This window comes from Lynx canadensis, chromosome A1, assembly GCF_007474595.2.
Source record: "Lynx canadensis isolate LIC74 chromosome A1, mLynCan4.pri.v2, whole genome shotgun sequence".
Classification (NCBI taxonomy): Eukaryota; Metazoa; Chordata; class Mammalia; order Carnivora; family Felidae; genus Lynx; species Lynx canadensis.
Genome location: NC_044303.2, coordinates 132,973,056 through 132,998,408, shown reverse-complemented (window position 1 = coordinate 132,998,408; position 25,353 = coordinate 132,973,056). Strand labels below are relative to the sequence as shown.

The 25,353-nt window shown below is 34.0% G+C and overlaps 1 protein-coding gene across 4 annotated transcripts in view; it reads right to left on the bottom strand.

The window, feature by feature from the left end:
* Window positions 1-1,741: 1,741 nt before the first annotated feature.
* Window positions 1,742-25,353, bottom strand: part of TRAPPC13 (trafficking protein particle complex 13) — a 39,425-nt gene continuing 15,813 nt past the window's right edge. Inside the window, exons 5-13 of one of the 4 annotated variants that reach the window (XM_030322070.1) lie at window positions 18,800-18,927; window positions 15,729-15,801; window positions 14,345-14,389; window positions 10,985-11,002; window positions 8,892-9,025; window positions 7,416-7,614; window positions 5,886-5,986; window positions 3,569-3,719; window positions 3,102-3,449 (exon numbers count right to left, since the gene is read on the bottom strand). In XM_030322070.1, the coding sequence (XP_030177930.1) occupies window positions 3,342-3,449; window positions 3,569-3,719; window positions 5,886-5,986; window positions 7,416-7,614; window positions 8,892-9,025; window positions 10,985-11,002; window positions 14,345-14,389; window positions 15,729-15,801; window positions 18,800-18,927 (957 nt within the window). In that variant the 3' untranslated portion in view covers window positions 3,102-3,341. Of the gene's footprint in view, window positions 3,450-3,568; window positions 3,720-5,885; window positions 5,987-7,415; window positions 7,615-8,891; window positions 9,026-10,984; window positions 11,003-14,344; window positions 14,390-15,728; window positions 15,802-18,799; window positions 18,928-25,353 lie in introns of all 4 variants that reach the window. The other 3 variants (XM_030322079.1, XM_030322092.2, XM_030322086.2) reach the window with 3 other exon arrangements.

The window sequence follows — 25,353 nt, the reverse complement described above, 5'->3', positions numbered from 1 at the left end:
GGCCTTACTATAACTGTTCTCCTCAAAAGACTAATAATGTGGTATCTACAAGGTTAAAAATCAACTCTTCCTTTCTTTCCTCTTGTGAGATTAGAACAGTGGTTCTGTAATTTCACTGTAAGAATTAAAAATGCAGATCCAGAGCCATACTTTCCATTTTTTATTTAATAGGTCCTATAGTAACGCCTAGGAATCACCATTTTAAACAGCATCCTACATGGTTCTGATGTAGGTCTAAGGACTCTAATTTAGAGTAACGTAAGTTAGAGATTTCTCCTCAGACCAGCAAATACCTCACTGCCTGTGCTCAGCTTACAGGGAAAACCCATAGGAATCTACAGTCTGGCCAGAGAAGAGCAGGACTTAAATTTTAGGCCCTCTGAATTCAATATCCTGTATTCCATTTAAACCAACTTTATTGTTCATGAGGTTAAATTCAACTCCTAGTGTTCAAGCATAATACAGAATGAAGTACTAACTATTCACATGAAAGGACTGTGCTGAAAACAAAAGTGAAACCTGATCCACAATTAAAAATTAGCTACTCTTGGGGTACTTGGCTGGCTGAGTCCCTACAGCATGTGACTCTTGATCTCAGGATCATGAGTTCAAGCCCCACGTTGGGTATAGAGCTTACTTAATTAAAAATAGCTACTCTTATCCAGTGGTAAGAGAAAGTTTCTAGCAAAACTATCTTGAGTATATTAAAATGCTTTTAGATCAGTAAAACTGGTAAGCCTTTAGTTGACTATGAAAATCGAGAAAATGCAAATCAACAGTACCAAAAGTGAAAGAGGGAATATCACTGCAGCCCTCCAGACTTTAAAGGGTAATCAGAAAATACAGTGACCAACTCTAGGCCTATATATTGGACAACTTACATTAAACACACAAATTCCCTGTAAGATAAAAGCTACCAAAGCTCAGTAAGGAAATAGATAAATCCCCCAGCAGAGCAAGCTATAGGCCCAGATGATTCCAATGGTAAATTTTGCCAAACACTTAATGGAAGCAATACTATCAATTCTACACTATCAGAAAACAGAAAAAGAGAAAACACTTCTGACTCATTTTATTTAGCTATTACTATTACTCTGATACCAAAATCAGACCAAGGCATTATAAGGAAAACCATTTTAAAACAATGTCTTGATTTGCTAATATCTTTAGCTGGGACAGCCATTCTTTTACATGAAGAGCTGGTGTATTTCTTCCATTTCAACTTTCTGATCTGTTTCTTGGCTGTTATACCACCTATAACAAATTCACTGTAAGTATCTGTCCACTTACCTGGATTTTTGCTCTCTAGATACCTTCATCACTTTGGAATCATTGCATTGCAAATTATTTCAAGAAAGTTTTGTGTAGTTGGACTGTGCTAAGAAATTATAAGGAATGCCCCAAATACTATACTGGCTGGTGTGGAACAAGAAAACATTGAATCTTTATATACATTCCCCTTAGGAATGACTGGCTTCCATTAACCACATTTCATTGTTGTAGCTATAGCAGTTATGATGCTATGTAAAACCTAAAAGGTCCTTTTTATGCAAATGACATTTTCATTTAATATACCAAATTGTTTACCTAATTTTTATAATATGATTTTATTTTATAATTAGATCAAATTATATAGCAGATTCCAAAAGACCATTATATGTTACTTTTAAAATCTGGAACAATGAAACATAAGGTTCAGTCATGAGAGGATACTTGAAAAGCAATCAAAATACACAGTGACTATCAAGTCTTATCATTTAATCAGTCTTACTCATTCTGGAAGACAGACTTCAACTTTACACTGCTTTTACTTTATTTTGCACAGATTTCATTATTAGTGCAACTTAAGGGGCAAATCTCATTCTGAATATAGCTTTCACTTTGGACCAAATAATTTGTCATGGCAATAAATATTTATGCATTTAAGAAAAACAAATTTTTGTATTTGACTTAATACCTCTAACAGTTAAGCGATTCTATATACATTCTTGAATTTCAACTTACCAAAATAAGTTTTTATTTAACAGCATAAGCTTTTGTTGTCCTTACAAAATATTGAAACTTACTATATTCATGTTGCAAAGTTGTTTACAATCTTTTTTTAAAAAATGTTTTTATTTATTTTTGAGAGAGAGAGCAAAAGCGGGAGAGGGGCAGACAGAGAAGAAGACACAGAATCCAAAGCAGGCTCCAGGCTCTGAGCTGTCAGCACAGAGCCGCACATGGGACTTGAACTCACAGACCTCGAGATCATGATCTGAGCTGAAGTTGGACACTTAACCGACTGGGCCGCTCAGGAGCCCCTCAAAGTTGTTTACAATATTAACTTTCTCACTCTTTTGTTCCTGACATAAGTAAATCAGTGTGATTACATCTACAGATAGTTTTGTAGTAGTATGCATGACTTAGAGTTCAAAATCAAATATCAGAAGGTAGAAATCCTTTCAATATGCCGTATGAAAATAAGTCACTTGTTTTTCAATATGAAAAAAAACCCAGGACTTTCTGGCTTTGAGTTAGAAAATTATCAGGTTTCTTAGTTAAAAGTTAATAGAGTAATCAACAATCCAAGAAATTAAGCCAATTCTGATCTGCTGTTAGTAACTGAAATTTAGATCTGTTTATATGTACATACAAACAGATACATACAAATATAGTAACTTTGAAAACACTAGGAGAACTCATACTGTGTTTGCAATATAAGGTTACACAGGGACTACTCTAGTTGTTTTATTTACTTATTATTTTTACTATAGTTTTCAACTTTTTCTGCTGACTGAGGAGTTAGGGGAAAAATGGACTAATTGAAAAGTTTCTATGTTCTATGTTCTAAGTCAAGGTCAGCAAACTATGGCCTGCGGGCCAAATCTGGCCAGTTGCCTGTTTTTGTAAATACTGCTGTGCTCTTTTTGCCTACTGGCTGCTCTCCTACTGTAACAGCAGAGCTAAGAATTTTCAACAGAAACCACATTCCCTGCAAAGACAAATATTTAGTATCTGTCCCTTTACATAAAATGTTTGCTAACCCCTGTTCTAGATACTTGCTAGGGGTAAATGGCCTCAAATACAGAGCTTTTGGAGAACAAAGTCCAGTGGTGAGAAATGAAATCAAATAGGAGATGTATAGAAAATGTACAAATATTCTTTTAGAATATAACTCATAAGATAAAATCAGTAGATGGCTGTTTTCAAAACAAATATTTAATATTTTAACTTTTGCAGGAAAGAAATTTAAATAATAGATACTTATTTTTGTTGTAGACTCGATCATTTCACAAAGGTGACAGAAATACAGAAAGTTCTGTTAAACTCAATGAAAAGCAGAACACTGGAAATTTTCTTCAGCTCTCCACTTTGATGGCCGAAGATACCACACAGACCTGTGCGATGTCATCATATTCATATGTTCTCTTTAAGAACGTGTCAGTTAGTCTTAAGCCGGAGACACTCTATTGAGAGAAAGATACCGGTGTAAAGTTTCATTCATTGGTAATTTATCAGAGGAAAAAAATGGAAATAGTAAATGACCACTGGTTAACAGTCCCCAAATACTGAAAAGATAGCGCACCTGCAGTCCCTGTACTGAAGACAGGAGAGTAAGGGCAAGGCAGAGAGAGGAACTTGGATGTAGCTTTCCAAGCTGTCTTCCTGAAATGCCACACCAGTGGATAGAATTGGTATTGCACATTTCCAAAACCAGATCCATAGTCCTTTCACTGCTGGAGGAATCAGAAGACAGGAATAAATCTTGTTCCTTTCACAAAGCGGTTCTGTGATATTTCTTCCACTAGTGCCAATGAATTTGTTTTCGGGATGTCCAGAAGAATAAAAGTGGAATCAGAAATAAAAAGCTATAATGTCGTTTTTATTTCACTTGAGACAATTAGGAAAATGAAAGATATGGTGTCTTCTAGGGTTTAAAGCACTGAGACTGATCTGCCTGTCTGGATATAAGCCTTCTGGTTCTATTATTGAATCCTGGCTCCCTGGTGCTGATGTGTTGGCAGCTTTGCCATTTCTCTGGGAAACTTCCAGACATCTGTGTCTCACCTTGTTGCTATGCTTCCTTCCTATTTCTGTTAAGTATTCTACAGGAAAGACAAAGATAAACTGAGCCTTTTGCTATTTAATCTATGTTCCTTTACCCTGCAGATAAAATGACAGACAAGATTTCTAAGTAAATACTATCCACGTTTGTTCAGTGTTCCTGTGAAAAGACTGCTTCTGCTTATAACTGATAGCACCAGTTTAGCTTAAACATGTAAAGTTAAAAATAACTTTCAATGAAGGTATACACTTTTTTTTTTTTTTTTAAATTACCAGAGACTCATAGTAAAAAATAGTCCTCTGGCTCTACCACCATTTCTGACCACACTCAACTGTTTGACCTCTTTTTATCCTCTCATAGTTGGCTCCATATTTTAAATATTTATTTAAATTGCAATTCATACATTCTTTCACATACTCATTTAATGATATTTAGCTTTATATGTATCTATCTCTGCAACAAACATTTGAAGTATCCATTATGTGCCATCGACCAGGTTAGATGCACTACATGAATTTTGTCAGTACATTTCACAAAAAGCCAGTTACTGTATATTGTGTGTATGTGTCTGTGTGTAGGTGGTTGGCAGTGGTGGGGGTCCTATTTTTATAGATAAGGAAACTGAAGATCTAAGAAACAGGTGGTTTTTAGAAAACTTCAGTCACCTAACATGAATTTTATTTTTTACAGTGGTTTGTCATTTGGTCATTGATTTGCTATACCTCAAAAAATTTAAACAAAAAATCCAAAAACACACTTATACACAAAGGGTTTTCACCCCATGTGAGTTGCTGTTTACTGAACTCCAATGACATGGCAGGCACTGCATTTACAATGCTAGGGAAGACATGGTCCCTTCTGTTGAATAATGCACAATTTAGTAAAGAGAAACTAAAAACCACAGCAATACATGAGTGTCACTAAAAAACTATATTAAAATTTGCTGTGACAGAAAGGAATGATTAACCGTGTGGGAGGGTCACTAGCTTCAGAGGGAGGGAGTAATTTTATAATTGTCATGGATGGGTATTTCCTGTATCAAAGTTGGAATGGATATGGAATTTTAAAAGATTATACATTCAGACTATGTGCATTGGGATTCATCACTGCAATAGTATCAAAGTGCCACAACGAATAATACATCCCAAGTAGTAATAGAAGTTGTACCAAAAGTGATAGGACTGGACTTTAATCCTCAGTTTTGTTGGCTTCAAAGCCCTGTGCTCTTTGCATCCCAATAGCTAGATTATACTCTCTATTATATGGCTCTATTTTCCAATCTATAATTAAGTGACCCCTTGTATTAAATTCGTGACAAATTACTTTCTTAATACTAAAGATAAAATTCAGGTATAAGTATGCCTCAGAAAAATCTATCTTACAATGTTAAATCTGTAATGTATCATTCCATAAGAATGTACTAGTTTATGTGTTAATAATCTGAAGTGTGAGGAAGTGCAAAAAATGAAAACAGCATGGGCTCTCAAGTCAAATACGCCTGGTTTCAAATTCTGGCCCCATCTTCTCTAGCTCTCTCAGCTTGACTAAGTTACTTAACCTCTGAATTAGCTTTGTATTACATAAAATGTGAATAATTCATATCTACCTCGTAGGGTACAATGCATGAAGGAAATAAAATACAGAAAATGCCTAATAAAGTAAGACCTCAAAATATGTAATACATACAGTTAGCAGATGAAGAACTTTACAGTATTCAACATCAACCTCAGAGAAGGCTGTTTGTCAAGGAGAAACTTGAGAGCATAGTCAAAAGATTTTAATTCTCTTTGATGCAGGCGAGGGGGAAAGGACACCCATCCAGAAACACTGCCATTACCTGCAGTTTGTTATTTTACAGGTAATATGAAAAGGTTCTTCTAGGTTTACAGTATCAGGGATTGCCTCCAAAGACAACCTAACGTCTCCATAACCTGGAGCCTAGGAGAAAAAGCAACACAGTTTTAGCACACATCTATTAACAAAACTTTCCCACTTTAATAAAGGTGCCACATCAGCAAATTCATTCAATAGTTGTGGATCTCCAAGCTGATGTTCAGGAAAAATAATTCACAGTCATTCTAACTTCTTTTTTCTTTTCTTTTCATCCTAACTTCTTTTGCTGCCATTGATTGCCTGTGGAACAATACTATGGACTCTGACTGTGTTTGCTATAAATACTTCATGTTCAGTAGAGTTCAAATGAATCTCAGAGGTAAAAACTCAGTAAAGAAATTTCAATAGGTCTGATCTTAAAGGGATGCTTTCCAAAGATCCTGCAGCTTATACATATATAACTCTAAAAAGACTATTGCCTAAGCAGAAAAAGTAAGATTGTCTTGAAAAGATCCAGGAAAAAAATACATGTCTGTTCACAAGACACTCAAGCAGGGAAAAGACCACAGAAGCATCAAAGCCTGGAACATCCATGGCAAGATGATAGCTAATGCTGTATTTTATTTTATTATTTTTATTACATTTTTTTTAACTTTTTAATGTTTATTTTTGAGAGAGAGAGAGAGACAGAGCACAAGCTGGGGAGGGGCAGAGAGAGAGGGAAACACAGAATCTGAAGCAGGCTCCAGGCTCTGAGCTGTAAGCACAGATCCAACGTGGGGCTCGAACTCACGCACCGTGAGATCATGACCTGAGTTGATGTCAGACACTCAACTGACTAAGCCACCCGGGCTTCCCTTAACTGCTATATTTTAAATTAGGCCCAGTGAAAATCTTTCTTTTTCCAATTATTACCTGACATAGTGAAAGAAAAGTAATTTTTAAAGAATATATCACAGCAGTTAATATTCAGCATAAAGGGATGATTCTGTAGCATAGTCTCACTAGCACAAAAGAAAGAAGATCGGGAGCCATCCCTGCTTTAAGAGCAGAAATTAGGAAAAGTATCCAAATAATGCTTATAAGACAACCTTAATGGAACTCACTCTCTGAATTTTAGATGACTCGGATTCTAAAAATCTTTTAAAAAGTCTGAACTGAGTTGGTGAATGTAGTAAGTCCAAGAGTTGCAGAACACTGCAAAAAAGCCTTTTATGTAGTGGAAGTCAGATGAACAGTGAGCATGAAATACTACAGGAGGGAAAAATTGGTAAGTAGTAATTTACTTTCTGTTTAGTAGAGTAACAAACCATGTATTATGGATAAATTAATATTTGAACATTTTTCATCCATCTCAATATGAATTTTCTACCTAGAAATCAGTAAAATTATTAATCTTTTATCTCTTATTCACTGGTAATAATAATACCTTTTACAAGTGCTGATTTTTAGTAATACACCTAGGAAAATTTAAGTTGGTCTATCTGCCCCTCCCATCCCCCAAAACCCCCTCCAGTGTTTTTTCCAGACTCACCATTCGTTGAAGTTGGCTGGTCTGTAATCTTCCCCTTTCACCTAGATTTGTTTTCCACACTATATCCAGTTTTCCAATTACTGTTACTCCTTTAATGATTCCTGCTTTTTCTGCAAACTCCTTCTTGGGTTTTAGGCAGTACAAATACTGGCGTGTATCCATTGGTTGCAAATAAGCTCTTGACCCAAATGTAGTTACACTGAGACGGGTGGAGAGAGAGAGATGAAGAAAATTCTCTAAAGTCTTAAAAGAAAAACCATGGCTGTGATTTTTCTTCTGGACGGGAACTGCATGATTTACCATTTCAACACAAATGAAAAAGGACTTGAACTGAGAAGATTTACTTTTCTTTAAATGTTTCCGTTGATATGGAAAACCTTTAGTTCTTTCTTTATAACAGAATGCAATATATTACCTAAAATACTGGATATGTATCAATTAACTGAAAAAATGTGACAGAAATCAGAACCTAAAGTATCTTGTCCCTTTTTCTAAAATTATCAAGGAAAATAGTTTAGAATAAGAAGAAACATACCACTGTAAACTAAGTGATCTTTTGTAAAATGAACCAAGAGATTAGGGAAAGAATGAAGTTACTGTTTTCCTCAGTGGGGATATGGGAGGCTACAAACTTTACTCAATTTAACCACCATAAGAAGATAGAAGTAAATTTTTCATCGATGAACAAAATCAGTTACTTTCTGCAGTGATTTCCTTCTTATCCATATTAATATCAACTTTGTATTTATTTATTCTTCCTCTTTTAAATTATCTATAGAAAGACATATATATTTCATTTCTGCAAAAAAACCTACATTGTCTCTTCCTATGTCCACTCCTTTTAATGTTGAGAGAATATTCTTAAAACTCATCCTTCATTTTTATCCTTTCTAGCCTCTCCATCATTTCTTCCCATGCCTCAGTTTTATCATATGCAGGAAAGGATGAACAGTTTCATATTTACCTCACTGAATTATTATAAAAATTACAAGACTATGTTTCAAACAGTAAAACAGAAAATGCAAATGGCTAGGATCTTTATAATTGTATGTGGAAGGAGGAATGAATGGGTGAAGCACAGGAGATTTTTAGGGCAATGAGAGTATTTTGTCTAATACAGTAGTGGGGGCTGAATGTCATTACATTTGTCAAAACCCACAAAATTGTATGACACAAAAAAATGAACCCCGAATGTGAATTATGGACTGTAATTAATAAAAGTGTCATCAATTCGGCTCATCAATTGTAACAAATGTGCCACATTAAAACAATATGTAAAAACTGGGAACTATGAGCAGGGACAGGGGCATGTGGGAACTTTGCTTTCTAATCAATTTTTCTGTGAACATAAGACTTAACTAAGAAAAATAAAGTCTATTAATTAAAAGGAAAATTATAAACCACCCAAGAGTAACAAATGTTAGAAAAGTTCAGATACTTCAAAATAAAAACAAACACTTCATAATTCATATTTACCATTCTCCAGCTTGGCTGACTGAATTTAATTCTGCTACGTTGTACATTATAGATGGCTCCAGTGAAACTTTCTCCATAAACATGGGTGAGGTTGTAATATTCTGAATCTGGGCTTCGAGAAATACTTCATCAGTCTGGGGACATGAAAAAAATATCCACCAAAGTGTAATGGTATTTAAAACATTTACCTCAACAAAAATATCTGATCTATACGAAGAAAAAATATTAACCACAAATGTGATTAGTTCATGCCTGCAAATTAAAGTTATCATAATTAATGCAAGAAAAGAAATCTTCACCCTAACATAATTAACAGGGGCAAAGTCAAGTGTTAGTTAACTGATAACTTGTCAAACAATGGATGGGGGATAACTATATTTTTTTATCAACATTCAAAAATAGTTCTTTAACTGGAATTTCAATGACAAATATCCTAAATCTTCTAATAACTCATTAAAATGTTAAACTGTGATTTAGTAGTATGCATATACCTATGCATCTATGATTTTAGTGATATGTTAATAGAATTAGGTCATTATAATATTCCATCATATCATTAATATAGTTTCAGTGGTCATATTTTTTCAATTTAGAAAGTATAAGTACCACCAGTACAAAGAATAGTCTATTTTATAATCATATAGGATTTAACTTTTTGAATAAAGCAGTTTGTTAGCAGTCATTAGTGATTTCTTGGTTTATTTTACACATATATTTAGGGCTGAAAAAAAGGATGTGAATTATACCTGACTATCATAGAGCTTTTAAATCAAACATAAGGTATTTTGTAGTCTTAGTGACAAATTTGAAAACTAATACTATTCAGCAATATTTTTATGAATGGGTAATTTAAATATGTATTTTTATATAAAATTTTTACTCCTAAAATTTAGGCATTGAAATTTAGATTATTTATGCAAACATCCTTCTTTTTATGTGATTTGGATTTTTTGTGTGCATAAATGAAGGATAACAGACAACTTGGTTCATTTGTGAAACAAACCTGTCTAAAAAATGATATAGCATATTCAATAATTACTTTGTTCAAACATTTCAAAGTAATATATATACAGAAAGAAAAAAAAATAAACTATGACCCCGAAATTTGGCACTTAATGTAACTTTTTATATATTAAATCCAGGTAAATGGAAATCATTTGTAAAAATATAATGATGAAGAATATAATATAAAGCATTATTATGTAAACTAAAACAGATTCTTTAGTTCTTGGCACATGTGCTCAAGTGAAAATAGAAATACAATGACTTATCTGTTTAAAAGAATGTACCACTCATAGCTATTATTCTGTTACTTTTTCTCAGAATATGGTAAATATATCCCATCAATCCATTGCTTTAAAAAAAATAACCATAGACCCACATTTCAAATTTAAAAATGCAATTTTCTGCTTAAATTTAGGAAGAACTTAGATAAAATGAAAGAAAAACAAGCAGCATAATGGAAAATTAAGTTAGTTTGAACAGTTAGTATAAAGTCATTTGACATTTGGAAAATTAAGAATTCTGTGCTACAGCAGTCGATGTTGTTATTATGTAAGTCACATATTATAAGCAAATGCCGCTTATATTAAACAGAAATTTGAAAATATGACTTTAGCCAACTTGGGAAAATTTGATATTCTTCTGTTTGCTAATGTCAAAGGGCCAACTTTACCTGACCCAGACGTAAAACTAAAACCACTATGCATTTGAAGATGAAAAAATTTCAACTAGAGTTTACTCAAAAAATTATAGTAAAGAACCTTACAGGAAGTTGTTGAAAATCCCAAGTCTATTTTAAACAAAGTTAACATGCCTCTTTTAAAAAAACACCCAAAGGAAAAACACTAAAAGTGAGAGCATAACTGTTTCAATATGACAATTTAATCTTCCATCTAATTTTTTTCCCACAGAGTAAGACAACCAATATGATGTAAAAAGTACAAATTATCTACCTCTTTTAAAGTCATATAAGTGGTATTCACAACTAACTTTGTTTTTCCACTATGTTTTGTACAGAGAGATTAATTAGGCAGAGTCAAAAAGTGGTAAGTAAGAAAAGCATATAAATTTATAATAAAAAATCAAATTACCACAGAACTGAGGTCACTCTAATGGAAAAATAAAAAAGAAAAATTAGAAAAATCAGAATTAAATGTTAAAGAAAAAGAATAACTAACTTTAAATAAAATGCATTTCTGCATTTTTTAAAATTTATTAAACAAGACAGCATTAGTAAAACAAGGAAGTAAACAGAAAGTAACACAGAAATATGACAAGTCATTTTTCTAAAGAGGGGAAACTGCTATGGTTAAATGAATAGAGAAGAACACGGTGAATATTTAAACACGAGCAAATATTCAAGGACACATTTGGGTGACAGAGGTATATTCCATGCCTTGTAGTTCTATAAATTCGTTACCTATACAGTTATTTTTCATTGATAACTTAGAATGGTTATACATTATCATCCACATCACAGGTGATATATACTGTACAGCTTCTCCTAAATTTGCCTAATAATGGAAGCATTTTTTCAAGGACCATCTTAAGTGATTAGAGTTCTATGCATTATACTTCAAGAAATGCTGGGCTAGATCACTTCTGAAAACTGAAAGTTTATTGTCTTCTTGTTAATATATTTCATAGTTTGTCTCTTTTTCATATATATTTCTAAGGCTACTTATTTATCAAGGGCCATCGTAAATGTTGCCTTTTTCATCCAACCCATAGCTAAAAATACTTTTTCACCTCTTGATGTTCTAAGTACACTTTATGATCTGGGGGATGGTGCTTACACTGTGGTTTTGTCATGTTTATTTCCTCTACCAAATCTAAGTACCATGAAGACTGGGAAGATGTCAAGTTTATATTTATTTCCCTTTAGGACCTGGGATAGAGCTCTATACCCAGCAGGTGACCAAATGTTTGAATCCTGGTTTCTAATGTCACCATTCTTCTTTCCCATTTTAGAAGACTACAACAAAGTTTCTCATAAAATTTGTTTTCCTTTAGGTGATTCACATACTACTAGAATTATTAGAAACAATGTGAAAAACATGTTCGAGACAAATGTGGGGCTAATAAAAGTCAATGTGTAAGAACTATGGCACATGGAATACTGAGTACTTAGTGAAGAATACACATATTTGATGGAAGGATACAGTCTCATCAAGGGATTAGTAGATGTTTAAAGAGTTAACATCTCTTTATCGTGGGTAGGGGAGTTGGAATACTACATGTGTTCTGTCTTTCTGGTTTACTGTAATACTGTTGATTAATTATAGTATAGCTATAATACTGAATATCTTAGAGACCCTAAAGATTCTATTTGTTCACTCCTAGTTTTTTTAATGTGTTTATTTATTACTGGGGATGGACAGAAAGAGAGGGAGACAGAGAATATGAAGCAGGCTCCATACTGTCAGCACAGAGCTGGATGTGGGGCTTGAACTCACGAACCGTGAGATCACGACCTGAGTTGAAATCAAGAGTCAGACACGTAACCAAATGAGCCACCCAGGTGCCCCTTCACTCCTAGTTTTTAAAGATATCTCTATTTTGAAAGGTTCAGAATTTTACTAAAACTTTTTTAGCTGACGTTTGTTGGCAAAGATTACAGATCATATAAATGCTAACTGAAAAAGGCAACAAACACAATTGGTACTATGATTATGAAAAGAGAATATTAAACACAAATGAGTGAAAACTGAAAGAAGACATGGATTAATGAAAAGCCCATTACTTTTTGGTGTGGTCCTTCCTTTTGGGGGAGTATATCACTTTTATAATATTATTCATGGAATAACTAGTAATTTAAAAAACTATGCAAATCACTGTGAATATTAGTGTTATAAAACTATTTGACAAGTATCCTACTGTACCACCACATTTTCATCAAAGGAAGCCTAAAACCGCTTAATATGTGCCTTCCTACAACCCAATTATAGGAAAAAAGACCCACATACAGCCCTATTTGTTTCTAATTTTCAAACATATGTGTTCTAACAGAATAGTTACCCATCTCCTTCATATTATGGATGAAATCTTTCCCAGCAAAATGATAAATTAAGATCACTTAAAATTCACCAAGCTGAATAGCTATACTATAATTAATCAACAGTATTCTAGTAAAACCAGAACATGTATGCAGTATTCCAACTCCCCTGCCCATGAAAAAGAAATGTTAACTCTTTAAATATCTAGTAATCTCCTTGATGAGACTGTATCCTTCCATCAAATATGTATATTCTTCACTAAGTACTCAATAATCCATGTGCATTTGTAATTCTGCTAGGAATGCCTTCACGACTTTGACACTTTTATGTTTCCAACAGGTTACTTCCAAACCCTCCCTCTAGTTCCCCTCCTCATCTTCCCTGAACACTACTCTAAAATCTCAACCCCAGACTTCCTATAGCACATCTTTTTATATCATTCACTTTAGATTCACTATATATACTATATTAGATAGTTTTATTATTTTATGCACTTTTTTTCTTTTCTCCTAATAGGGCTTTACTGCAGGTCAGGTTCCTTATCTTAGGCATGTTTTGGTATGTCCAGTAGTACAAACTTTATATTGAATAAAAACTCAGGTGTTGATGGTAAAAATACATAGGAAATTTGACATATGACTGTAAATTTCTGATCATGTGGCTTAGAGGAATAAAGATATAATTTTCATTTCAAAATACTGTAAATGTTTTTGAATTTATCACTGTGGTATGAAAGATATGATTTTTGCGGGAGTAAGGGACCTATTAGGAAATCTGCTTTTTCTGGAACTTTAGAAGCCAAGATAAAGTAGAATTTTTAAAAGGAAATCCAAGCAATAAGACATTTCTCCTAGGCAAAGTCTATTTTATCTCTTTTATTAGGACAGAAGATCTCTTCTATTCCAAAAGTTACATATTTCTATATTTTTGCCAAACCTGTTTCTCCCAAAAATTATTTCAAGCCATTCACTGAAATTTAATAATCAAACTGTAGCTAACACCCTAATTTTCCAGGGCAAAGAATTTAATTTGATGAGCTCTATTTGTCAATATTTTCCATGAACATTAAATCTTTTTTGCAGGGTTAGATCAACTACTTCAATTTTATGATATCAGAATCACACTCTAAATACTGAACAAATTGCTAATGTTTTTAGACAGTAACAATAACCATTACATGGAAGTACAGGGCAATCATTTAGTGCAAGGGGGTGAAAGCCTTACAAAATTTGAGAGAGTAAAATTCAAGATACACTGATTCTATGTAAGTTAAACACAGCAGATTAAAAGATCTACAAGGAAATTATTCTCTTTTGATTGAAATTTATGCTCATTTTTTTACAAGTAATGTGCAGTTATATAAGCAATTTAATATGAAAAGAAATGTATCAGAATTTTAGTCAAATAAAGATCTTACTGTTTAATCTGAATTCCCATTAAGTACCCAACACTTACCTCTGCGTTATAAAATTTGGTTTTCACATCCAATGGTTTGAGAACCTAGTTTAATAAAGCATATCAATCAGAGGAGATTATTATCATTTGACCATTTATCTTTGTTTGTTTAAACCATAGGGCATAAATTTATCAAAGGCATTTTCCAATCTTAACTGTGAAAAACTTTTCCAATAGGTATGCAGTATTTTTGCAAAAACAAACAAAAACAAAAAACAATCCCAAATGCATTTTTAAAAGACAACCATCATTTCTTGAGTGGGTGATAGTTACATGAATTACATTAAGTGTTTATTTCATAATATTTTGCTAAACTGAATATATACATTTTATGTATTTTTCTCTATATATTTCACAAAAGTGTTTATCAAAATAAGCAAACCTCTTATTTTCTTTTAAAAGGCATGCAAAATCTTAAATGTGTGATGCAGCAAAGTCATAGCAAAAATTTTTCCCTTTATAAAAATTTTTTAAAAATATTTTAAAGTAATCTCTATGCCCAATGTGGGACTCAAACTCACAACCCTGAGATCAAGACTCATATGCTCCACCTAATAAGCCAGCCATGTGCCCCCAAATAAATGTGGGTATGTATGCATGTATGTATGTATGTATGTATGTACGTATTTACTTATTTCCTACTGGTAGTACTTTTTCTGCCACTTAAAAACAGAGAGGTATGAAAAATATACACAGCATCATATCTAGATCTAATTTAGATAACTGTATATGGTCTTCCCATCCCTTCTCACATACATGTACCTACGGTAAACCAGTGGTTTTTAACTATTATTGATCATGGAGTGAAAGTTGTATATAAGTACAAAATTCTACCTACAATTTCAGTGACTCACGGAATCCCAGAAGGAAGCCTAGTCCACTCAGCTCAAGTCAATAATCTCTCATTTAAAAATTTGTTTAGAAATTTGATACTATTTACATTGATTTTATCTGGACTTTACACTCATTTCATCCCTCTCATATATTCTTGTGTGTTTTGTCAAGGCATAAAAACAGAACAATTATTTTATGGATAAAAATCTTCAAGTGAGGGGCACCTGGCTGGCTCAGTCAGAAGAGTGTGCAACTTTTGATCTCAGAGTCATGATAAGTCCCATGCTGGATGGAGAGATTACTACAAAAAAAAAACCAAAACAAAACAAAAACAAAACTTAAAAAAAATGTTCAAATGAAGTATTACATTGACAATGATAATTTCTCTGCTTTTACTTAATTTACTCTGACTTTAGATTGCTAGTAATATAACAAATCCAAATACATGAAGCTCCACTATTTGGAGCCTGTTTTCACTGCAGATACATAGGAATAACTTCATAGGGAAAAAAGGCATCTAAAAAATATTTACCATTGTCATATTTAATACCTGAAATTTGAAGAATTTTCTAAAATACATTTTTTCTCCACCCTGAGTTGTATAGCTCACTGCACACACCAGGCTGAAATAGAAAGATATCTCTGAATCATCTTCAATTTTGTTCTTAAATAATAAATCCAATACACCTCAATTCTACTCACAAATCTGGAAAAACATTAATACCAATAACGTGGAAGTATAGCCAAATGGGCCTAGAGTAGGAAAAAAAGAGTTTCAGCAGATAATATAATTCCATGAACAAGAAAGTTCTAATTAGCAAAATTAAATACACTCTTTTGGAGCAGGAAGTCAGAAACTTTTCCTTCAAAAGGTGAAATATATTCCAAAATAAATCCCAGAATAATCAAATAGTTGAGCGTACAAAGTAAGTTCACAAAAATTACAAGAAAAAAAATTACAAAATCAAAATTTCAGGACAGGGAAAGACTTTTTAATATTAAAGGGCAATGGAAAGGAAAAGAGTCTTATAAATTTACAAACTGAATAAATAAAAAACACTGAAACAAAATTAAAAAGCAGACAAAATGGGATAAAATACTTCTAACATTATGAAGAGAAATTCTTGTAAATAAAACATTAGTATCTTACTCAAAGGAGAGGGAAAGGATATACATAGGTATATCACAGCACCAGAACAGGCTAACAAAAATGTGAAAATGTTCAGCCTCACAAGTAGTCAAAGAAATAAAATAATGAGGTAACATTTTCTACCTCTTAAGATTTGGAAAAAATTCTTTACATATGTCATCAAGGTTGGCAAGGGTATAGAGAAACTGACTCTATCTATATTGCTAGTGGTTGTAAGAAATTTAGAAAACAATCTGGGGCGCCTGGGTGGCGCAGTCGGTTAAGCGTCCGACTTCAGCCAGGTCACGATCTCGCAGTCCGTGAGTTCGAGCCCCACGTCAGGCTCTGGGCTGATGGCTCGGAGCCTGGAGCCTGTTTCCGATTCTGTGTCTTCCTCTCTCTCTGCCCCTCCCCTGTTTATGCTCTGTCTCTCTCTGTCCCAAAAATAAATAAACGTTGAAAAAAAAAATTAAAAAAAAAAAAAAAAGAAATTTAGAAAACAATCCCTAACAGTCTTAAAAATCCTTACATGCTCCTATAGTAAACCCACTTCAAGCAATCTACCATAGGAAATACTATGTTATTTAATTCATCACTGTGTGAAATAACTCATACTGTGTTAATAACTTACCACTGTGTTATTTCTAATAGTGGGAGACTAGAAATAATGTGAAGTCCAACATTAGGGTAAACAAATTTAAAGAATATGGTCCAAGTATGTAAGATAAAACCATCTTAAAAATAATGTTTTCAAAGAATACTGACTCAAGCGACTCATAATATATATATGTTCATATATATATGAACATTTACAAGACTGGAAAATAGTACACTAATGTTTTCATAGTGGTTACACTCAGTGGTGATATTACAGGTAATTTAATTTCTCCTTTGTAACTGTCCATAAGCCAGATACTAGGGATACAGAGTTGATCAAAGCACAGTAACTGCTCTCAAGTGCTCGCGGTAGGAAGCAGTAATAGCAAGGTTATGAGTTTTTTGAAGCCAGATATAGATTTGAGCTCCGTGTCATTATTTATGAGTTATTTAATTCTACAAGAGTCTCTTTTTCTCTAAAAGGAGGATTTAACACATTTAATATCATTTTGGTAAACTCAATTTCAACAAAGGTTGACTACTGTCCTCTGGTATATCTTCTGGTAGCCGACTCCATGGAACTCATACTCTAATGGAAATGACAGGATCGCTTCTCGGCCTTTTGGCTAAGATCAAGTGTAATGGAAATGACAGGTACTAAGTAATTAATTTTAAGTACAAGACCAAAACAATGGTAAGCTGTGAATGCTATAGAATACATAAAAAGGGGTCTAGTGTAGGAGGTCAGGAAAGCCTCTTTGAGAAAGTTGTGGTGAATCAGAGATATGAAGAAGTAGTACTAAGGTAAACAAAATAACAAAGGCATTCCTTTGTGAGGGAAGAGTATATTTCCAGTCACAGAGGAGAAAGGAAACATCTGTATGACTCAGTATAAAGAAGGAGGGAGGAAGGAGAAAAGGTAAGAACTAGAGCAGCTGGTAAGGATTAGGCTCTAGAGAACTCTGTAAAGCCAAAGCAGTCAGAATTTTCTAAGGGTAGTGGGAGGTCAGTGTAGAGTTAAGTGACTTATCTAAGACCACATAATTAATAAATGATGAAGCTGGAATCTGAAATCTTTAAATTTTGATTCTAAGGCTTATATCAACCACAGAGTATATGCACTAAGAAGTGCCTACAAAAGAGAGGTCACCAAATTGAAATGATTAATAGCTAATATTATATACTTCTTTAAGTCAAAGAAGAGAGGCAAAAATGGTGATGTTAAGTGGAGATGAAGAAGGGAGGATAATGACATATAGTTAGTAAGAACAGGACTTTGTAAAATGATTGGATGTGGGGGTGGTAAGGCAGATGGAGAAGCCTAAAATTACTTTAGATGGCTGAAATTTTCATATTTGCCTCTCAGACAGGAAAATAGAGCATTCATATTCAAATACATATAAAGGCCAGGAATACAGAATTTGAGATTTTTTTTCTTATAGCTTGTCTTACTTTGGTTCTGTTTTTCTGAATTCTCAGGGTAGAGTATACAAACACAGTTAAACACATAACTGAAAAACCATGACTTTAAAATTAACATCAGTTAATTAACTGCTATTAACATCAGTTGTCAGCATTTGAAAAATAATAAACATACTTTCAGTCAGGGTGGTACCTGGGTTTTAAATGTTTGCATGGCTTGTTATTTTTTGGATAGGGCTGTCTATAGATGCAAATAGGAAACTAGAAATAAATGAAAATAAATCAAGATATTTTTCCTTACAAAACAAACATTTTGTTTAAAGTTTGTTTCTGGTAAGCATGTAAACCTGGAACATAAAATTCCTTCTGAAGTAGGGTCTTAGGGTTTAATGATAAGTGGGCATACAGTAAAAATTTCAAATACTGGCATATATAAGAAAAAGCCTTTAAGAACTAGTAAAATTAATCCTTACATGTGTGTTCCAATTTCCTTTACTTCATGATGTATGACATCATCAATACAACAATCAGGTTTAAGTTCAGCCACTGCAGCATTGGAGGCTGAAAGATTTAAACGCTGAGAACTTGTCTGAAGATCAGCCTTGAAAGAAAGAGGCAGAAAAATCCAAATGAGACTGGTTCACTACAGGATGTGGATAGGTATGGATGACAAGATCAAGGGAACAGGAACAAGGAAGTAGGATTGAGGGGGAGCAATACTTCTCGGTGGCAATCTTTCTACTTAGTTCTGAAACTTAGAACCATGGTAATGATTCACACGCACCAAAATTAAATACAATCAGCCAGGAGGGCAGGGGGAATGTGAAATGGAACACAAACAGTACCAAATGAACACAATCATAGTCAGGGGGAAAGGGTGACAAAAAATGAACTAACCTAAGTAAGTCTGGCAAACAAAAGCTAGAGACAAAAAGAATGGTACACTAGCTAGAATGTACTCTAGCTAGTACATTTGCTTGTTCACAGGGTATGGGTTAGCAATTCTGAAACAGTTATGTGTATGCTAAGACTAAACAAAAAAATATGGCTAACAAGAGAGAAGTTTCTCACTTTTGGAGAAAAAGAAAGTACAAATAAAAAAATGGAAAAGGCTGCAATGAACTTTTGATGCTGAGTTGGAATTTGAGGCATCAATATGAACATATGGTTGTAAAACACATATACAGATGGGTATTCCAGAAACAAATACAGATAGATGTGTGTATATAACACTAAAATAAAAATAACTATTCAAAACAATATTAGATGTTATCTGTACAACTAGAGATCAGCATTAAAGTCATCAACGAAGAAAGGACTACCTTCTCTAAATTAACACCCAGTTGCTTTCTATTTTGTTCCCCTTTTTCTTTCTTTTTGAACACTTCTCACTCTGTCATAAATGGCATCCTCCCTTAATCTCACTTACTTTGTCACATTCAAACTTAACTTCCCTTGTAACATTTACCACAATCTATAGTTACCTTATTTACATGATTTTGTATCCCTGTTTCTGCCTACCCTACCAGAAATGTAAGGTCTGTGAAGGCAGGAACCTCTATCTTCCGTTGCTCATTACTACAACCTGATGCCTGACATCATGGTAGGCAATTAAGAAATATCTGTTAAACACTGAATGAAGTTATGATAACACATTGAAGGAAATGTTAAGAAAAATTCAGAGAAAGTGAAGATCACGTTCGGCCATGGGGATTGGGGAGGTTTTTACATAAAAGCTAGGATTCCAAGTTTCTGTTCCTTTAAAAAAAAAAAAACTAACAGATTTTCTACAGTTAATTCTAATCTAACGTTCTTAATGCTAGGCACTTTGAAGTGGGATACTTATTAGTGCTATGTCTTTGGTCATCATATTCAGTTATTTAATAGTAGTACAAAAATTTATTGGGCACCTTCCATGTGCAAGGCCTCGCTCTAAACACATTACTCACTCAATAGTCACAATCCTCAAGTAGGTAATCGTGCTATTCCTATTCCTATATTCCTAATAGTTGTACTATTCCTACTAGTCCCACTATTCCTCCAAGGCACAGAGAAGTAACAACTTCCCCAAGGTTATACAACTAATAAGTAATGGGGCTGAGATTAAAAATTTCTTAAACATTTTAGAAATCAGAGAAGGGGAAAAAAAAGAAACAGACAAACTCATGGACTTTCTGTCCAATATGTTTTCCTGTGTGTCATTTTGTAAACATTAATCATAATAACAGTGTTAATTTATATATGGCTGAACATTTTTATCTTTCTCCTTTTTCACTATTATAAATAGTGCTGCACCAAACATTTATTTCCTTATTCTCTCTGCCAAGACTTCTCCAGGAGCTGGAGAAACATCAGTAAACAAAACAGACCAAAATCCCTGGCCCTGCTGAATTGAAATGTTTGGGGAAAATAATAGAAGAAATGGAAGGCTGGCTTGGGGTAGGAGAACACAATTTAAAATGCAGGATAGGCTCTATGCTGCAAATTCATTTTTGGATGAGTAGAATTTGAACAGGCCAAGGGGAAGGTGAGGAGAGAAGGAAGCATTTCAGGTAAGTCTTCAGAGGCCATTAAGAAAGAGTTTGGGGGCGTGTGTGGTTGGCTCAATTGGTTGAACATTCAACTTCAGCTCAGGTCATGATCTATGATTCATGGGTTTGAGCCCTGCATGGGGCTCCTTGCTGTCAGCACAGAGCTCGCTTTGGATCCTCTGTCTCCCTCTCTCTGCTCCCCTCCCCCCCCCCCCCCGTTCACACACTCTCTCTCTCTCCCTCTCTCAAAAATAAATAAACAGTAAAAAAAATTTTTTTTAATAAAAAAAAAAAGAAAGAGTTTGGTATAATTAAGGGATTTATATTCAGGAAGAGAGAAAAAAATTTCAAAGATCTAGAATAAGCTTCAAGAGAATAGAGGCCTTGTCTGTTTCCTGCTATAACTCTAGCAACTAGGAATGTACCTGGAACACGTTAGAAATAGAAATTCTTGGGCACCATTTCAGCTGATCAAATCAGAAACTCTGGGAATAAGCCTCAGCAATCAGCATTTTAACAAGCCCTCCAGATGATATTAATAAACTACTGGTATAGACCATAAAGGTTATCTATTATTTTTCGTTTATAGTACACTAAGTACATTGTTTTTGTTTATAGAACACTATTTTTTTTATGTAACATGCTAAAGTTTTCAGACACGGAATTTTTTTTTATCAATTAAAAACCAAACAAATAGGGGTGCCTGGGTGACTCAGTCGGTTAGGCATGTGACTTTTGATTTTGGCTCAAGTCATGATCTCACTCACGGTTTGTGGGATTAAGGCCCACGTCGGGCTCTGTGCTCTGTGGGATTCTCTCTCTCCCTTCTCCACTCATGCACATGCTTTCTCTCTCTCAAGATAAACATTTAAAAAAAAACCAAAAAACTTATGGCTCAGTTGGTCAAGCATCTGACTTCGGCTCAGGTCATGATCTCAGGGTTCATGAGTTCAAGTTCTGCTTGAGATGAGGCCTGCTTCTCTCTCTCCCTTTCTCTCTCTCTCTTTGCCCCTTACTCACTTGCCCCCCCCCCCCCCCCGCAAAACAAAAACAAAAAAACCCTAGTGGTTTCTAGTTAAACATGGTAGATTATTATAAGCATATTTATTCTCAAAAACAACACTAAGCTGATAGTAAAAGAATAAAAAAAGTACAGATTCACAGTCTCTTTTCCAGGATTCCAAAATTGAAGAGCTATACAAAATTAAAGCTTTGAGGCACCTGGGTGGCTCAGTCAGTTAAGCATCTGACTTTGGCTCAGCTCACAATTTCACAGTCTGTAAATTCCAGCCCCCCATTGAGTGGGGCTCTTTGCTGACAGTGTGGAGCCTGCTTTGGATTTTCTCCCTCTCTCTCTGCCCCTCCCCTGCTCATGCTCTCTCTCTCTCTCTCTCAAAAATAAATGAATAACCTTAAAAAAAAGTTAAACCTTTGAGGGTAGAATTCTGGGTAGCTGAGGTAATAGCAGCAGTGTAATTGTGAACTTCTCAAGTCATCCTTAAAACAGAAACAAAACACACAACAAAAGCAAATAAATCTATATTAAACCTTGTGTTTGTATAATCAGAAGGCAGCAAAAGTCCAAACTTCAAATTACCTATAAGTATACACGTACCAAATTTTTACAAGCTGTTTCTCATACTCTTGCCATGAGCCTTTGCAAAGATTAAGAAAAGTCCAGGAAAAGTTGAGCTGAAGAGACAGCTAAGAATAGAGAGAAGAGTAGAGATGATCTAAACCATTTCCAGAAAGACAAAGTTTATTCTAAGTGTGAAAGTGCTGAGAAATAAATAGCATTTCTGGAAGATGAGAGCACAGTCTACAGGAAAGGGTCTTAACCATGTTTGTGAAGAGACACTCTTGGAAAGAAAACACTTCAGGAGAAAAAGAGTTAAAAAAAGAGACGCTTTTTGGAAACTGTGCAGTGAGGAAGAAAAATTTAGGACACTACAATTCATATGAAAAGCAAAAATGTGAGAACACACAACCCTTTCTTACTCTACCAAAATCTACACGATAAAGAAACCATACTTTGCTCCCACTGCTTTAAGAGGGTGTTTTTGAATAAGGAATATCAAAGCACCCAAACTGCATTTCACAGAATCAAAAGCCACCAATTGTCTTCACCTATACAAAAATATTGTAAAAAGAAGAAAGATAAGAAATGAAATAATTTACTGATAAAAAATGCCGCACAAAACCAATAGTGAAGCAGAAGAAAACTGTAAAACACTCAAAGTGAATTAAATACTCTCAAAAAATTTTTGAAATATGAAAAAACACCTGGAACGAGAACTTTAAAAAAGTTTTTTAATGTTTATTTATTTTTGAGAGTGGGGAGGGGCAGATTGAGGGAGACAGAGAATTGGAAGCAGGCTCCACACTGTGAGCACAAAGCTTAATGCAGGGCTTGAACTCACAACTGTGACATTATGACCTGAGCCAAAATCAAGAGTTGGCTGCTTAACTGGCTGAGCCACCCAGGCACTCCAGAAATGAGAAATTTTAAAACTAAGGCTAAACATTTTTTGGTTTGTTGTTTTGTTACTGTTGTTGCTTTAGTGTGGGGCTAAATTTTTTTTTAGAGAAGAATGTAAATAATTGATTGAATTCAGGAAAGATAAAGATAGAAAACATACAAATCATATTAAAAATGTGATATGCCAAAGGAAATAATGGAATAAAACTATTAAAATATAATCCATGAAAACTTTCTAGCAATAACAGATCTAAATCTACATTTTGAAAGAGTCCACTTGGTATCAGAGATATTATATCAAAAGACCAATTCTAAAACATACAGAAAAAAAAATCCCCAGGGCCACCAGGAAAAAATTATCAAATAACTTAAAAAGCAAAAAAATTAGACTGGCATTAGTCCCCTCAAAAATAACATATACAGGGGTACCTGGGTGGCTCAGCTGAGTGTCTGACTTTGGCTCAGGTCATGATCTTGTGGTTTGTGAGTTTGAGCCCTGAATTGGGCTTGTTGCTGTCAGTGTAGAGCCTGGTTGGGATCCTTTGTCTCCCTCTCTCTCTCTGCCCCACCCCCGCTCACACTTTCTCTCAAAAATAAAAATAAACATTTAAAAAGAGAAAAAAACCCCACAACATATATAGCTAAGTAACAAAGGAGTAGCATTTTCAGAAAACACAAAGAAAATGTAAACAAAGGATTTTATATCCAGCCAAACTGTCCTTCAAGTATAGAACCATTTTTTAATTATTTTTTTTAATGTTTATTTAGTTTTGAGAGAAAGAGACAGAGTGTGAGCGGGTGAGGGGCAGAGAGAGGGAGACACAGAATCTGAAGCAGGCTCCAGGCTCCAGGCTCCAAGCCATCGGCACAGAGCCCGACGCAGGGCTCGAACTCACAAACTGTGAGATCATGACCTGAGCGAAGTCAGATGCTTAACCAACTGAGCTACCCAGGCACCCCAAGTATAGAACCATTTCTGAACATGTAAAGGCTCAGAGAATATTATACCCACAAGCATGTCCTGAGCAATCTACTTGAGAAATCTCTGTCCAATCAATATGCAAATAAAAATGGGAAGAGATGAGAAAGGGAAAAAGGAAAGTGGTATGAGCAATAGGTAAGAGATAAAGGATGATATTAAAGACTAAAAGCTTTACAGTAAGCAGTTAGGTAAGAAACAGGTAAGGGGAAATATCATAAAAGGCATAAATATAAAGGCAAAAACTAAAACAAAAATAAAAACCTTCCTATATACAAAAATTATTTGAAAATAATGAAAACACATTGTGTGAAGAAAAAACCCATAGCAGTTAGAATATAATACACTTAATATTTAAATAGAAAATAATGTGACATATTGGAAATCAAGCACATAAACTTATACATACATGTGAGTGCACTTAATTCATCTAATAAAAAATCCCATACAGCTCACAATGACCCAATTATATGTTGTATAAAAGAGACATAAATAAAAATAATTGCTAAAGGCTAAAATTAAAAAGATGGACAAAAGCACTTCAGGCAAATGGAAATAGTAACAAAACAGGGATAGGGATATAGACACCACAACTAAGATACAAGCCAAAAAGCATGGCAAAGGAGGAAACTTTTAGTGCTATAAGCCGCAATTCAAAATGAAGAATAAGTATAAATATCTATGAACCAAACAGCATTGCCTTTATAAAGTAAAAAGTATAAAAGATATAAATAGAAACACATTAACAATATGAGATTAACATGTCACTTTCAGTATAAGATCAAGCTGACCAAAAAAAAAAAAAAAAAAAAAAAAAGGGAAGTAAAGGTACAGGAGACCTAACAACACCAACAGTACATATCTAACATTACCATGGCTAATAGAAAATACACCTTCTTCTCAAATACATATACGATATTCATTAAAAATTAATATTAGGTCACAAAGAAAACATTAACAAGTTCTACTGGAATAAAACAATAACAAAACTGATTATGATGCAATTAAACTATAGATCATTAGCATTAGAGAACAAAA